Source organism: Mastacembelus armatus, chromosome 5 (genome assembly GCF_900324485.2).
Source record: "Mastacembelus armatus chromosome 5, fMasArm1.2, whole genome shotgun sequence".
Lineage (NCBI taxonomy): Eukaryota > Metazoa > Chordata > Actinopteri > Synbranchiformes > Mastacembelidae > Mastacembelus > Mastacembelus armatus.
The window spans coordinates 2,959,870-2,972,440 of record NC_046637.1 but is presented as its reverse complement, the minus strand read 5'-3'; the positions used below and the strand labels follow the sequence as shown (position 1 = coordinate 2,972,440).

Genomic DNA, 12,571 nt, shown 5'->3' with positions numbered 1-12,571 from the left:
TACTGTTAACTACCAGCAATGCAGTGCTGTTTTTTGACTGATGATGTACAGTGAACAATTTAAAAAAAAAAAAAAAAAAAGCAGCTGGTAGTTCAGTTTTTTTTTCTTTTTCAAACTCTTCAAAAAGAATGGAAAAGGAAACAGAAACACGGATTAAGTGAAAAAAGATATGTAATGCCTAAACAAAAAATGGAAAAGACCTGAGACAGGGGACATTGAGACAGGGACAAAACCTTTGATCACAATGATGATGTCTCACTGCGGCGCAAATCTGCTCTAATCTTCCTGCCAAAGTAAACATCATCTATTTACAGGTGATCAAAAACTAGGATAAAAATAAAATTGTTTGAATACTGTGCAGTGGTTAGACAGAAGGTCGGAGGGGCCTAAGGCAGCACTGCCAGCAGACTCACTGTCAACACGTCTTACTGTACATTAGAAAGCACTGGCCTCCTGTCAGTGGAAAGGGAACACTGCTGGTGGTGTGGCAGCACAAGCAAAACAAACTCCCACCCATTCATTTTATATACCACTTAGTCCAATGCAATATCGTGGTGGGCTGGAGCCAATCCCAGCTCACCAAAGAGGATTGAAACCCAGAATCTTCTTGCTGTGAGGCGACGGCACTCAAATCAAACTTGCTTATGGGCAAATATATCTTTGTATGCCACAGGATTTCCCACAAGCCCAAGAGCATAACACATTAAATATTAGTAGTGCAGATATTACATCTCACTAAAGACACTATTAAAATGATACTGATGCAGCTGCCCTGGTTTCTGTAAATGATGGGAGCTGTATTTTTGATTTATGTATTTATTTTAAGTTCAAGTGAGTTTAGGGTTCAGTCCTCGCAGCACTAGGACTGTAACAAATAGTTATGTTTTAAAAGAAAACCTTAAATATCCAGTATGTCCCATCTTTCTGAGGTTGCCATGGTAATTCTTCTTGTAGGTGTGGCCTGCTGCAAGTTGGAGACCGCCTCCTGTCAATCAACGGCATTCCCACAGAAGACGGAACACTGGAGGAAGCCAATCAGCTTCTCCGAGACGCGGCACTGACCAATAAGGTCACGTTAGAGATAGAATTCGATGTAGCAGGTCGGTGTCGTTTATTTCACTCAGTCATAGTGTTTGGATTTATTTCTACTATAATTAACAGCACCTGTGAATTATAATTTATTGCATTTATTACAAATTATACCAGGCCTCTTTTGTTGCTGCAACGTCTGTCGGATATTCATGAGGGTTGTTGATATTCTCTGCTCATTTACGAGACATCCTTCTCTTCTAATAAAAGACTTTAAATCACCTATTATACACTTCATGCTCTTTAATAGCAAGCATTTAGGAGTTTTGTTGGAGAATGTTACAAATAGGCACATTTGCAGAGACAGGATGAACTGGTCAAGCCCAGCTGCTGAGAGCTCATGTGTCAGTACAGGCAGGGGTGGACAGATTAATTACAGCTCTTCGCTGCAGGCCATGGCCCCATTGATGTGCTTTTAACCCTGTGAAAAAGTAACAACCACTGCAACTGCAATACTCTCTGGGTACATTGATATTGTATTATATTACGGCTGTTGTTAACATTTAATTTCTTTAACGGCTGGGATCTGCAGGGAGGGAGGGTCTGAGGCTTTTACCACAAATCAGGCTCCTCAGATGGAAGGAGTCGATCAGTGCCGTGCAGCGAGAGGAGGAGACATCAGAAATAAAAAACAAAAGTCAATCATGCAGAAGTTTCTACAATTAAACACACAACTGAATCAACTGTGTGTTATCAGATTAACAATTACATCAGTACAAAGGATTTGCCAGCTACAACCCAATGATCACTCTTCCTGACTTGAATTGAGATCTGTTGCTCTTTTTCCCACCAAGTGTTTATGAAATTATCATTTAAAAAGAAATTAATATGATTTCAAGCTCTACCCTGAATCGTAAAAGTGGATGTAGCCTACCGACAAAACATTTTTCTGTTGAATTTATAATAATTATATTTATTTTATACTTCATGAACTTTTTTCATTCTTTTCCGTTCCTAAAGTTTTTGACAACATATTTGACCTCTCTGTGTGAAATTGCTCACATTTGCAGTTGTCAGACATGAACTGCTTGTGAAATAAAATACATTTAGGAAGCTGCCTGATTGAACAGCTGATGAAAACCAACGACAGTGTTGTCCAGATTAACAGTCATTCCCTGCAGCTCTGTATAAACGCACTTGTTGACCATTGTGTTTGCAGTGTGAAAGAATGATAATAAGTTTGAGGGATTCTAAAATGAGAAGCTGATCCAAATAAGTTGTTAGAAAGTGTGCTCTTCGTGTTTATGCCTAAATGCAGAGTTGTTTCACTTGTGGAATTAGTATTATGACTCATGCAGGCGAACAGTAAGGACTCCAAATCCCTGTTTGCCCTGGAGAAGAGCAATTCAGAGGCGATAAGCACAAGAGCTAAATGGCTTGTAATTGCAAATGTTAAGCAGGATGAAAATAATTATTTGTTGCTTTTCATTTTAACGTCTTTTCTGGAAGAGTTTAGCAGCGTCTCTGTGTGTGTTTCTGTTGCAGAGTCAGTGGTGCCCAGTAGCGGTACTTTCCACGTCAAACTGCCGAAGAAAAGAGGAGTAGAGCTGGGGCTCACCATCAGTGGTAGGAACACACACATATGATGTAGTTTTTGTTTTGATGTGCTGCTGGCAGAACGTCTAAATGTCACGACCACCCGTATGCTTGCCTGTTTTTCAGGGTAAGTGAGCCCGCGGGGACACTCTGCTATAAACATTAATAATGTTTATAAAATGGTACAGATGCCAGGCCACACACTCAGTCTGTTGTTTATTCTTTTGACACTAATCTCAGTTCACTGGTGTTATGCTCTAATGTTAACAGTATGTGGACAGCTCTCTGCAATCTGTACTTTTATTTTCTTGGCCTAAGGGATGTTTTTCATGGTTTGGTTTAGGACACTAAGGTGCAATTAAAACATATCTTAACGCTACAGACGTTTCCAGACTATAGTGTGCTTCCAGCCTTGTGGCAGGGGCTCTGCAGAAAGCACTTTCCTGTTTTCACATGAGCACTTGCACAAAGTCAGGTACTGGTATATAAAGAAATGATCTTCACAGCTTGATGGAGAAGAATTAGCATATTCTTGACCACAACCTCTTCAGACTGCAATGGGAGTGTAGTCCAGGCCTTATCTCTGAATGTCAGTGCACAGCGTCACTAATGCTCTTGAGGCTGAGTGGCAGCCAGATTCCCAGTCCTGGTGAGAAGTTGGAAGCCGTTATGGGATAGGTTTTCAATGAGATGAACAGTCAGATATAGCCGGAAAGTTACACCTTAATGGTTTATCCATATATATTTGACCAGATATCATTTACAGGGTTACAAAAGTGCCTAACAAAGTAAAAACCTGATTTAGAGCAGCTCATTGTATAAAATGTCATGTAAACATATTTCACAATTGAACAGAAAAAACAATGGTATTGTTCTGCCAAAGCTGTGGCTCACTGTATAACTTCCATGCTGCTGTTCACACAGTGATTAAGACACTCTCATTTCAATGGGAGCTACTGTCAGTGTTTAATTATCATTAGTGTGGCATGTGTGCATAATGTCGTGAGTCAACATATACTATGTTATTTTAAGTGAATCCATATGTGAATCTTTAAAGATTCAAAAACATTTTGAATTCTATGACCAAAAAATTGACAGGCAGAATTTCAAGGCAGGTTGATTGATTATGTGAACGCTTTACACAATAAGTTGCTCTGAATTTAGGTTAAGGAGACGATCAGTCAACTTAACAAGGATCCATGATAATCTCATCAATTCTTTTACCCCTGAGCATTTTCACCACTGCTGCTGACAACTTTCCCTGAAACTCTGGATTCGATTTCTGAATCTGCAGTGGATCTGATGGTTTATAACAAATGACCCTATTGAGAGAAAACGTGTCTCTGACAGCTGGGATGTATGGATAGCTGTTGTCAAAATGCTAAAGGCTGATCAGAGATCAGATTTACCCTCCATTGCTGTGAATAACATGTTGTATTAAACTATGAGAGAGAATGCAGCAATGGTGCCATCTTCTGAATAAAAGTGTAAAGGTGCAAAAATCTTATGGTGCAGTAAACACTGCTTTATGTTCCATACTTACCACTCAACGTAGGCAGTTTTTCTTTCCTGATGAAAGATTTCATATAACATGTTACTGTGTTACAGTATTTTATTTCTGTTTGGTATTAAAAATTACTTAGAACTGAAAAAAATTACAACTACAATCTTACACTTTTTTTTGTTGTTTCCCTCCTCAGCCAGTAAGAAAACAGGAGAGCCCCTCATCATTTCTGACATCAAGAAGGGCAGCATGGCCCACAGGTATCTTACAGAGATATACTCCGTTATGTGTTTTTCACATGTATGTTTCCCTCATGACTTACTGTGCAGCAGAGAGCTGTGCAAACAACAAACTTACTCTTTTTTTAAAAGGAATTTACTGAGGTCCAGCTCTGTAATTAAGAAAATAAGATAATATCAGTTTTATTCATCCCCAGTGGGAAATTCAGGATGTCTTACATAATGTCTTACCTAATGTACATAAAAATTAAATGTACAATACTTATGTGTTTATAAGACACTCAGCAAGAGCTGCCTCTTATAATTTAGGTTTCACTTTAGAAAGTGCAGTGTAGGTCATGAGAGCTCAGAAGCTGTAGTACAACCTTTGCCTTTGTGTTTCCGTCTCCCTCTTTTTTTCTCTCCTTCAGAACAGGAACACTAGAGCCTGGTGATAAGTTGTTGGCCATCGACAACATCAGACTTGAGAACTGTTCTAAAGATGATGCAGAGCAGATCCTCCAGCAGTGTGAGGAACTGGTCAAACTAAAGATACGCAAAGATGAAGACAACTCAGGTGCAGATATACTGTATATACAGTATTGTTCAGGTTCAAACAAATTTTAGATCTTATTTCTAATTTAGCAGGTATCAGTTTAAAGATGCACTGGCAGTGTTTGACCACTGGGTGGTGCTGTTATCCACAACTTAGAGACTGCTACTGCAGCTATAAAATGGCTTAAGATACTGGGAGATGCATCTTTATTGATCCCAGTGCAGTTAAAACAGTTAAACCAGCATGAAACTGCCGTAGCAAAACATAAAAAAAATCAAATGAAAGAAGTATATGGACTACTGTCAGTAAATGTGTATGTGTCAAACTGTATCTTGGTCCAATAATACTTTTGGTGCAATAAGTATAACATGAACAACATCTCATAGCCTTGAGCTCACGAGCCTTAATTTTGATTGTGAATGACACTTTTCTCTGTGTGTTTTGATGTGGTGTGAAAAAAATGCGGTACAAAAAAAAAAATACACAGTGATTGTATTATTACACTTAAATTTGACTAAGAAGGATAATCTGACACACACACACACAGGTTAACTTTCAGAGATTATGTGCTCATGCTACATGATGACAAGGCAGTCTTCTCCTTTGTTACCATGGAAACTGTGTCTTCCTCAGCAGTATTGTCTTGAAGAGGTTTGACCTACTTCTTCATGAAATGTGTGTGTGTGTGTGTGTGTGCGTGCATACACACACGTGTGTGCACATTTTAAATGAGCAGGTAATGTGATGCCGTATTGCCTAGCGAACCTGAAGTGTTGTTATTGTGTATCAGATGTGCAGCGTACGTCGGGCAGTATCATCTACTGCTTGGAACTGAAACAGTAGAATAACATGTATGTGTGTGTTGGTGGGGGGGGGGGGTTGTGTATCAGATGAGCAGGAGACGTCAGGAAGCATCATATACACAGTGGAGCTGAAGCGGTACGGAGGCCCTCTGGGTATCACCATCTCAGGCACCGAGGAGCCTTTTGACCCCATCACTATATCTGGCCTAACCAAGAGAGGCCTGGCTGAGAGGTACATGCTCACAATCATACACACACATACTTTTCTTGGAAAACTAGGTCGCCAATTGGAGCTGTGAAGCCTCAGGGAAGGCACTGCAGCTAAAGATTCTTTAATTGTTCAGTTTCTGTGTTTTTAGATTATTCCTCAGGCCATGTGAAATAAATAGAATTTTATAGCCTTTTAATATTGGGGTTTCTCAGCATTCAAAGCATCAAACATGCAAATAATAAACCCCATCAAACTACACTTTCTGTGCACCGTTAGTATTGGTACTGAACCAGCATGAGGCTTCGTTCACTCATAGTGAGAGCCTGCTCATTTTTCTACAAAACCTGAAACAGCTGACCTGCAGCTCCACTGAGCTGCCATGTGGTCTTCTCTGCAGGACAGGTGAGCTCATGAACTGGCCACAATCCCACAGAGTACAGTACAGTGTTAGTACTGTATCTATACTGTATTTTTTTCAATGTGGATGGATCCATTCATTTCTTAAAATGTCCTTGTATTGAATTCTGTGAATTATGCTTCCAAGGTATAGGCAAACTTCTGTATAAGAGTCAGTTACATATGACTAAGAAGGGATAAGCTTAGTATCCTTACGTAACATTTTCACCAAATTAATCAATCCTAAGATATGACTCCAACCCAAGATACTGCATATGTACACAGGGGTGTATCACCTACTAGATAAGTGAACAAAGAAAACAGCCCTGAAAGTGATAAATCAGTCGGTCACAATAACAGTTAAACTGTTGTTGTTTTTGTCCCTTGGGAACAGCAGAAACAAAAAGTTAAAATGGTCTGACAGACTCAAAACAGATGTTTGTCCACGATGGAGCAATTATGCTGTGTGTTCAAGATCCATGATAAAAATATATATATATATATATATATAGTTAATGTTTTAGACTTTAGTTGTTGCAGCAACATGCAAAAACAAACCCAGCTGAGACACACGAGGGAATGTGCTCATGTTGCCGTATTTAGTCGTCCCTACCAGTGTGACAAAAACCTTATTAGGACAATAATAGATGAAGCCTCTGGCAAAAACATAGATGGATTCCCCACCAGCAGCTGACTGTGCAGCAGGTGCCATGTGACGGAGTGGTGACAGATACGATGAGAAACACAGTGAGGTGGAGAGATGGGAGAGCTGAGCAGCAGATGACATAAGGTTTTCCTGAGTCATAATCATCCATGGATGAATTTATCTCACATCGACTCCACCACAGACTTTTTTTCCCACAATAGTGTCAGCTCTTATGTAAGACGCACCTAGAGAGGCAGCTGACCGCTTACCCTGCTGCACCTTCACACACACGTGAGCATTTCAAGCCCTTTTCTTGGAGTCGTGATGTAATTGTTCTACTTTCTGTTGTAAACTGTTGTCGATAAAGCACTTTGCCTCAGACCTGTTGGCTAAAAGCATTCTATAAATAAACCTGGCTCAGCTTGACAGAGAAAAAAGTGCAGGAATGCAGATGATATCAGCATAGCGGCATCTGTGTTGCTGGTGGAAAATATTCAGATTGACCCAGTTTTTTTTTTTTTTTTTTAAATCTAATCCATCCATTTTCTATACCCGCTTTTTTCCTGAAAGCCAGGGTCCCAGGGACCTGCTGGAGCCTATCCCAGCTCTCTTTGGGTGAAAGGCAGGGGTCCACCCTGGACAGGTCCCCAGTCCATCACAGGGCCACATAGAGACAAACAACCTCACACACTCACACTCACTCCTATGGACAATTTAGAGTCACCAATCAACCTGACATACATGTTTTTGGACTGTGGGAGGAAACCAGAGTACCTGGAGAAAACCCACACAAGCACAGGGAGAACATGCAGACTCCACACAGAAAGGCCCCTGATGGGTTTCAAACCAGGAACCTTCTTGTTGTGAGGCAATAGTGCCTTCTACCAATCCACCATGCTGCCTCTAAGTGTATTCATTTTGTTAAATATAAAATTAAAGAAATAAAATCCTAAACACACACTTATTTGGCTTCAATTATTAGTGCATATAAATTTAATTTGTATATATTATATGGCTCCATGAGTGTGTGTGATAAAAACTCAAAGTGAATATCACTGCAGTGCTGAGGCCTAATAGTTTGTGTTCAGTCAAGCCCCTTTAAATTAGATTTGTAAACAACAACAACTGCTAACATTTGCAAGTACCTGTGTATGTGCAGTCCTGAATTGTATCTCTAACTGTATGCAGGACAGGGGCTATTCATGTAGGGGATCGGATCCTGGCTATCAACAGCGTCAGTCTTAAAGGCAAACCCCTGAGTGAAGCCATCCACCTGCTGCAGATGGCTGGAGAGACGGTTACACTCAAGATAAAAAAACAGCTGGACAGTAAGTGGATGGAGTGAAAACTGTTCATCACAACTATTGCGACTGCGACTCTCAGCTAGATCAGACAAAATAGTTCTAATATTTTTTTTTCTGCTGGACTTTTCCAGTTTGTAATTTTTTTTTTCAAATTTTTGGCAACTCTCCACTCTCTTCCCTTGTCTTTATGGTAAACATGTAAAGTTTAATTCAGAGATAAGAAGCTACAGAGATGTGAGATACCTGTGGGCCATACTGTGAATATAGGCCTATGGTCTAGGGATTTGATTGTGCTTTGATGATTTTACTGTACAAACCTTATTCCAGTGTTTTCTCTCCAAGATGTGGAGGAGAGGAAGGCGGCAGAGGTGGAGGACACGACAGAAAATGAGCTTAGTGACACAGAGGAGGATGATTTGACAGACAGCCAACAGACCAATAAGCTTTCAGAGCTTTACTCCACAACCATACCCAGTGTGGACTCTGCTATGGAGTCGTGGGATGGCTCAGGGCTTGACGCCGTCTATGGTAGCCAGGGTAAGTTTTGGATTAACGTGCATAAGCTATAAAAGGTCAGGCTCAAAAGCCATGACTACAATCTTTTAATTCTTCACAAAATCACAAGTAGCTGAGCTTCACCATTTGTTTTTACTAGAAGTTTATGTCCATGCATGAATCTACCTCCTGTAGCTTAGGTTGTCCATGAAGTTCACGTTGAAGTGTCCCTGGGCAAAACACTGAACCCCCAGTTGCCCCTGGCTGGCTCTTCCATTGGTGTACGAATGTGTGAGTGATTGTGTGCATGAATGGATGAATGGGCAAATAGCGTAAAAGTGCTTTGAGTGCAATTGAGTGTAGAAAAGCTCTATATAAGTACAGGACCTCGCTCCTTCGCAGGTAACTACAGCCATCAAGCAGCGGGTATCGCCCTCCACCCTCACGAGTGGCGTAGCGCCAAACAGCAGCGCAGCACCACTTCCCCTCCAGGACGCCGGAAGAACTACCCTTTCAGTGACGGAGGCTTCAGTGAGGATGACTGGGACAAACCACCAGGGTTGGTCTTACATTTTTAACTACGAGTAATGTATATTTGTAACTTTTATATTTTTGCTGACCATTTTTAATGCATGCTGTACAGTTTAGATCCTCGATCTCTGAGAATCTAATAATGGCAGATGTTCTACTGTATTTCTTGTTAAATAACTCGTACAGTTGTTGTATGTTTTATATCTTCATCACTCGTTTGTCAACCAGTTTTGCTTTAAAACAGAGGATTGGGTTTGATTAACTGGTTGGTGGTGCAGCATTAGCAGCAGCAGTTTGTGTTGAAGTGGAAATATCTGTGTGGAGGTTGAATCATGAAGTCATACAGAGTGAATATCAGTGTGTACGGTGATGAGTCAGAAGGTTAAGTCTTGTGAGGACACTAATATTCACTGGGGTTATATAATGCTGCTGGGGGTGGAGAGAAGAGAAGGATGGTCAGGAAAAAATCAGCTGTGCAGTGACTTAATCTTGTCAGTCAAGGACATTCAGTGCTAAAAGATAATTCTGGTTTAATTTAAGCAGAACAAATAGACTTGTCCTGTACTAACATTACTCTGTTGATAGCAGCTTTGTTGATGGCATTGCCTTGCTGCTACATTTATAAGGACGGATTTTGCATTGGTGTGCAAACTAATTTCTAGGTAACCATTTTATAGTGCATGAAACATTCATGTGACAGAAAAAAGTTTACTTCATACACAAGCTCTACCAACATAAATGATTTATGTTGGTTTTTACTTCAAATAATATTTTTTATTCACTGACACTGAAAGAGATTAGATTACTCAGCTTCATTTTACTGTGTTTTTCAACAGATTTATTGGACAACAGCCAGATGGTATTCTGCTGGATCCAGACGACAGTTTCTGGTGTCAGGCGCTTGAGGATCTGGAGACCTGTGGTCAATCAGAGCTCCTGAGAGAGATAGAGGTCAACAAGCTCCCACCTCAAAATGGAATTAGCATTAGCATCTTTTGTGAAAATGGTTGAACCCATGAGTTACCCTCAACAACTGACAGTTTGGTCACATGCTAATGCTAACATGGACATACTAATCTTATAATCTCAGTCTCTTTCATACTAACCCTGAAATGTTAGGAGTCGTGGGAACTATGCTGCAAATGTGTTGTGTTAGAAAAAAAATGTACAAACCTAATCCAAGATTCTCTTTCACAGTTAGAGTTTATTAGAAACAAGTTCTTGAACATACCACGCTACCTCAACTGGCTTTAAAAGATACACACTCACATTAGCGTAACAGACAGCTGACGCGTCATCTTAGCTTGTGACGAGCTTTGCAGTGCAACCCTTTACACCATGGTCACATTCCAGGTGAAACGCTTCAGGGCCACTGTGGACAGTAGGAAACCTATTCCTACGTACATAAAGGATGGTCCTTGTAAGAATCCTAAACCTATCCCTTAACAAAAAACTAATATCACCATATCTGAACTATAAACACGTCATTCTCTGTCAGAATACTAACATTATACTAGTCAAACATACAGCATAAGACTTCAGTGGAGTGTTTTTAATAAGTGGATATCAACCTTCCCCAATGCCAGAAAGATACGTATGTGCAGCTATGTAAAGATGCAAAGAGCAGTGTAGTAATGTAGCAATGCCAAACTAAGCTGAATTTTAGACATGTTTGTGTTCATGCAGGCATCCATCATGACAGGAACAGCCATCAGTCTGGGCGTAGACGGTGTCAGCAAGCCTTCAGCTGAGCCCATACTGAGCCACAACAGAATGAGCCCATTGCGGAGAAATTCTTTCCTGCACCAGGGGAACCTCCTCCACCAGGGTGCACATCTGCATGAGGAGGCTCAACTGAATGATGAAGCCCAACTGCACCAAGGTCAGTGGGAGATACAGAACCAAGGGTGGGACATCTCAAACCTCTTACTATAGGGCTGAAAAAAGAAGAAAAAATAATGTACACATGCTGTTACTCTCTAAAGGCTTGTTTTAATAGAATCAAATATCTTATTTTAAAGCCAATTACATTAAATCAAATTAAAAACCTCTTCCATGCAGACACCCATCTGCAACAAGAAGCCCATTTCAACCAAGAGGTCCACCTGCACCAGGCCCCCCATATCCTCCAAGATAACCAATCTCCTCTCCTTCACCATGAGCCCAAGCCCAAGGCCTCATTGAGAGTTTCAGAGAGGACGTGGGAGTCTCGTCGGATCAAAGAGGAGATGCAGGGGATTTTGTCTCCAACGCCGCTGGAGCTGCACAAAGTGAGTTCAAACCTTTGTCTGAAGACTGTCATGAAGAACTTAGATTCACTTTTGATATGTCCTAGGTCTAGGTCAACTGAGGACTTTAACTTAGGGTAAACACTTTAATTAGGAGCACTTTCCAGTAAAAGAACAAATGTAAATACAAATGGACAAAAATGTTTGTTTTGAGCACACATAGGGAACTCAACACAAAGGTACTGTGATGTGCTGAATGGACTTCTTAGGACTACTTAGGTAGTGCTTTTATACACACACACACATATTCTAACTAGTTCATTCACCTTAAAGAAACATTTTTAGGAAATGTGCTTATGAGAATACTGATCCTGTCCTCTCTGAGGTTAGAAAACATGGAGTTGGAGCCAGGAGGGGGTTCGCTGAGCTTAATATAAAGACTGAAAGCAGAGAGAAAACAGCTAGCCTAGTCACAGTTCAAAATTATGCCCACCCACACTTTTAAAATCTTTTAATCTGCACACAAACATAAATGTTAAAGTGTCAGTTTGTGGTTTGCAGGGCATTGCATGATATTCTTGAAAAATCTGTCTGCCCTGACTGGCGACCTCACTGTGCTGATGAGATGTCATAGTCATGGCCAAAAATAATTATAGCACAAACTCTCTTGTAAAACCACAAGTTGTCAATTTCACTCTATTTGTATACAGACAAACAAAAATATGTTAAGAAGCCGGGAAGAAGGGATGTTTTTCAGCTTTGGACAGAACCAGGCTTGTTGTTTGCCCCTACTTCCACTCTCTACATTAAGCTTTGCTAATTACCCCTTGGACAGTGGCATCTGTAACATTTGATCTGCATTATCATCCATCCATCTTCTTCAGCTTATCCGGGGCCGGGTCGCGGAGGCAGTAGCCTAAGCAGGGATACCCAGACTTCCTTTTCCCTGGACACTTCCTCCAGCTCTTCCGGGGAGACACCAAGGCGTTCCCAGGCCAGCCGAGAGACATAGTTCCTCCAGTGTGTCCTGGGTCTTCCCCAGGGCCTCCTGCCA

The 12,571-nt window shown here is 40.8% G+C and overlaps 1 protein-coding gene across 1 annotated transcript in view; it reads left to right on the top strand.

Annotated features, from left to right (window-relative positions):
* grip2b (glutamate receptor interacting protein 2b) overlaps positions 1 to 12,571 on the top strand; it is a 56,243-nt gene that overhangs the window by 32,790 nt on the left and 10,882 nt on the right. Inside the window, exons 13-23 of the mRNA XM_026306884.1 lie at positions 955 to 1,100; positions 2,575 to 2,655; positions 4,326 to 4,389; positions 4,779 to 4,924; positions 5,794 to 5,938; positions 8,148 to 8,287; positions 8,606 to 8,800; positions 9,161 to 9,317; positions 10,126 to 10,240; positions 10,976 to 11,171; positions 11,351 to 11,559. Coding sequence (XP_026162669.1) covers positions 955 to 1,100; positions 2,575 to 2,655; positions 4,326 to 4,389; positions 4,779 to 4,924; positions 5,794 to 5,938; positions 8,148 to 8,287; positions 8,606 to 8,800; positions 9,161 to 9,317; positions 10,126 to 10,240; positions 10,976 to 11,171; positions 11,351 to 11,559 — 1,594 coding nt within the window. The remainder of the gene's footprint in view (positions 1 to 954; positions 1,101 to 2,574; positions 2,656 to 4,325; positions 4,390 to 4,778; positions 4,925 to 5,793; positions 5,939 to 8,147; positions 8,288 to 8,605; positions 8,801 to 9,160; positions 9,318 to 10,125; positions 10,241 to 10,975; positions 11,172 to 11,350; positions 11,560 to 12,571) is intronic.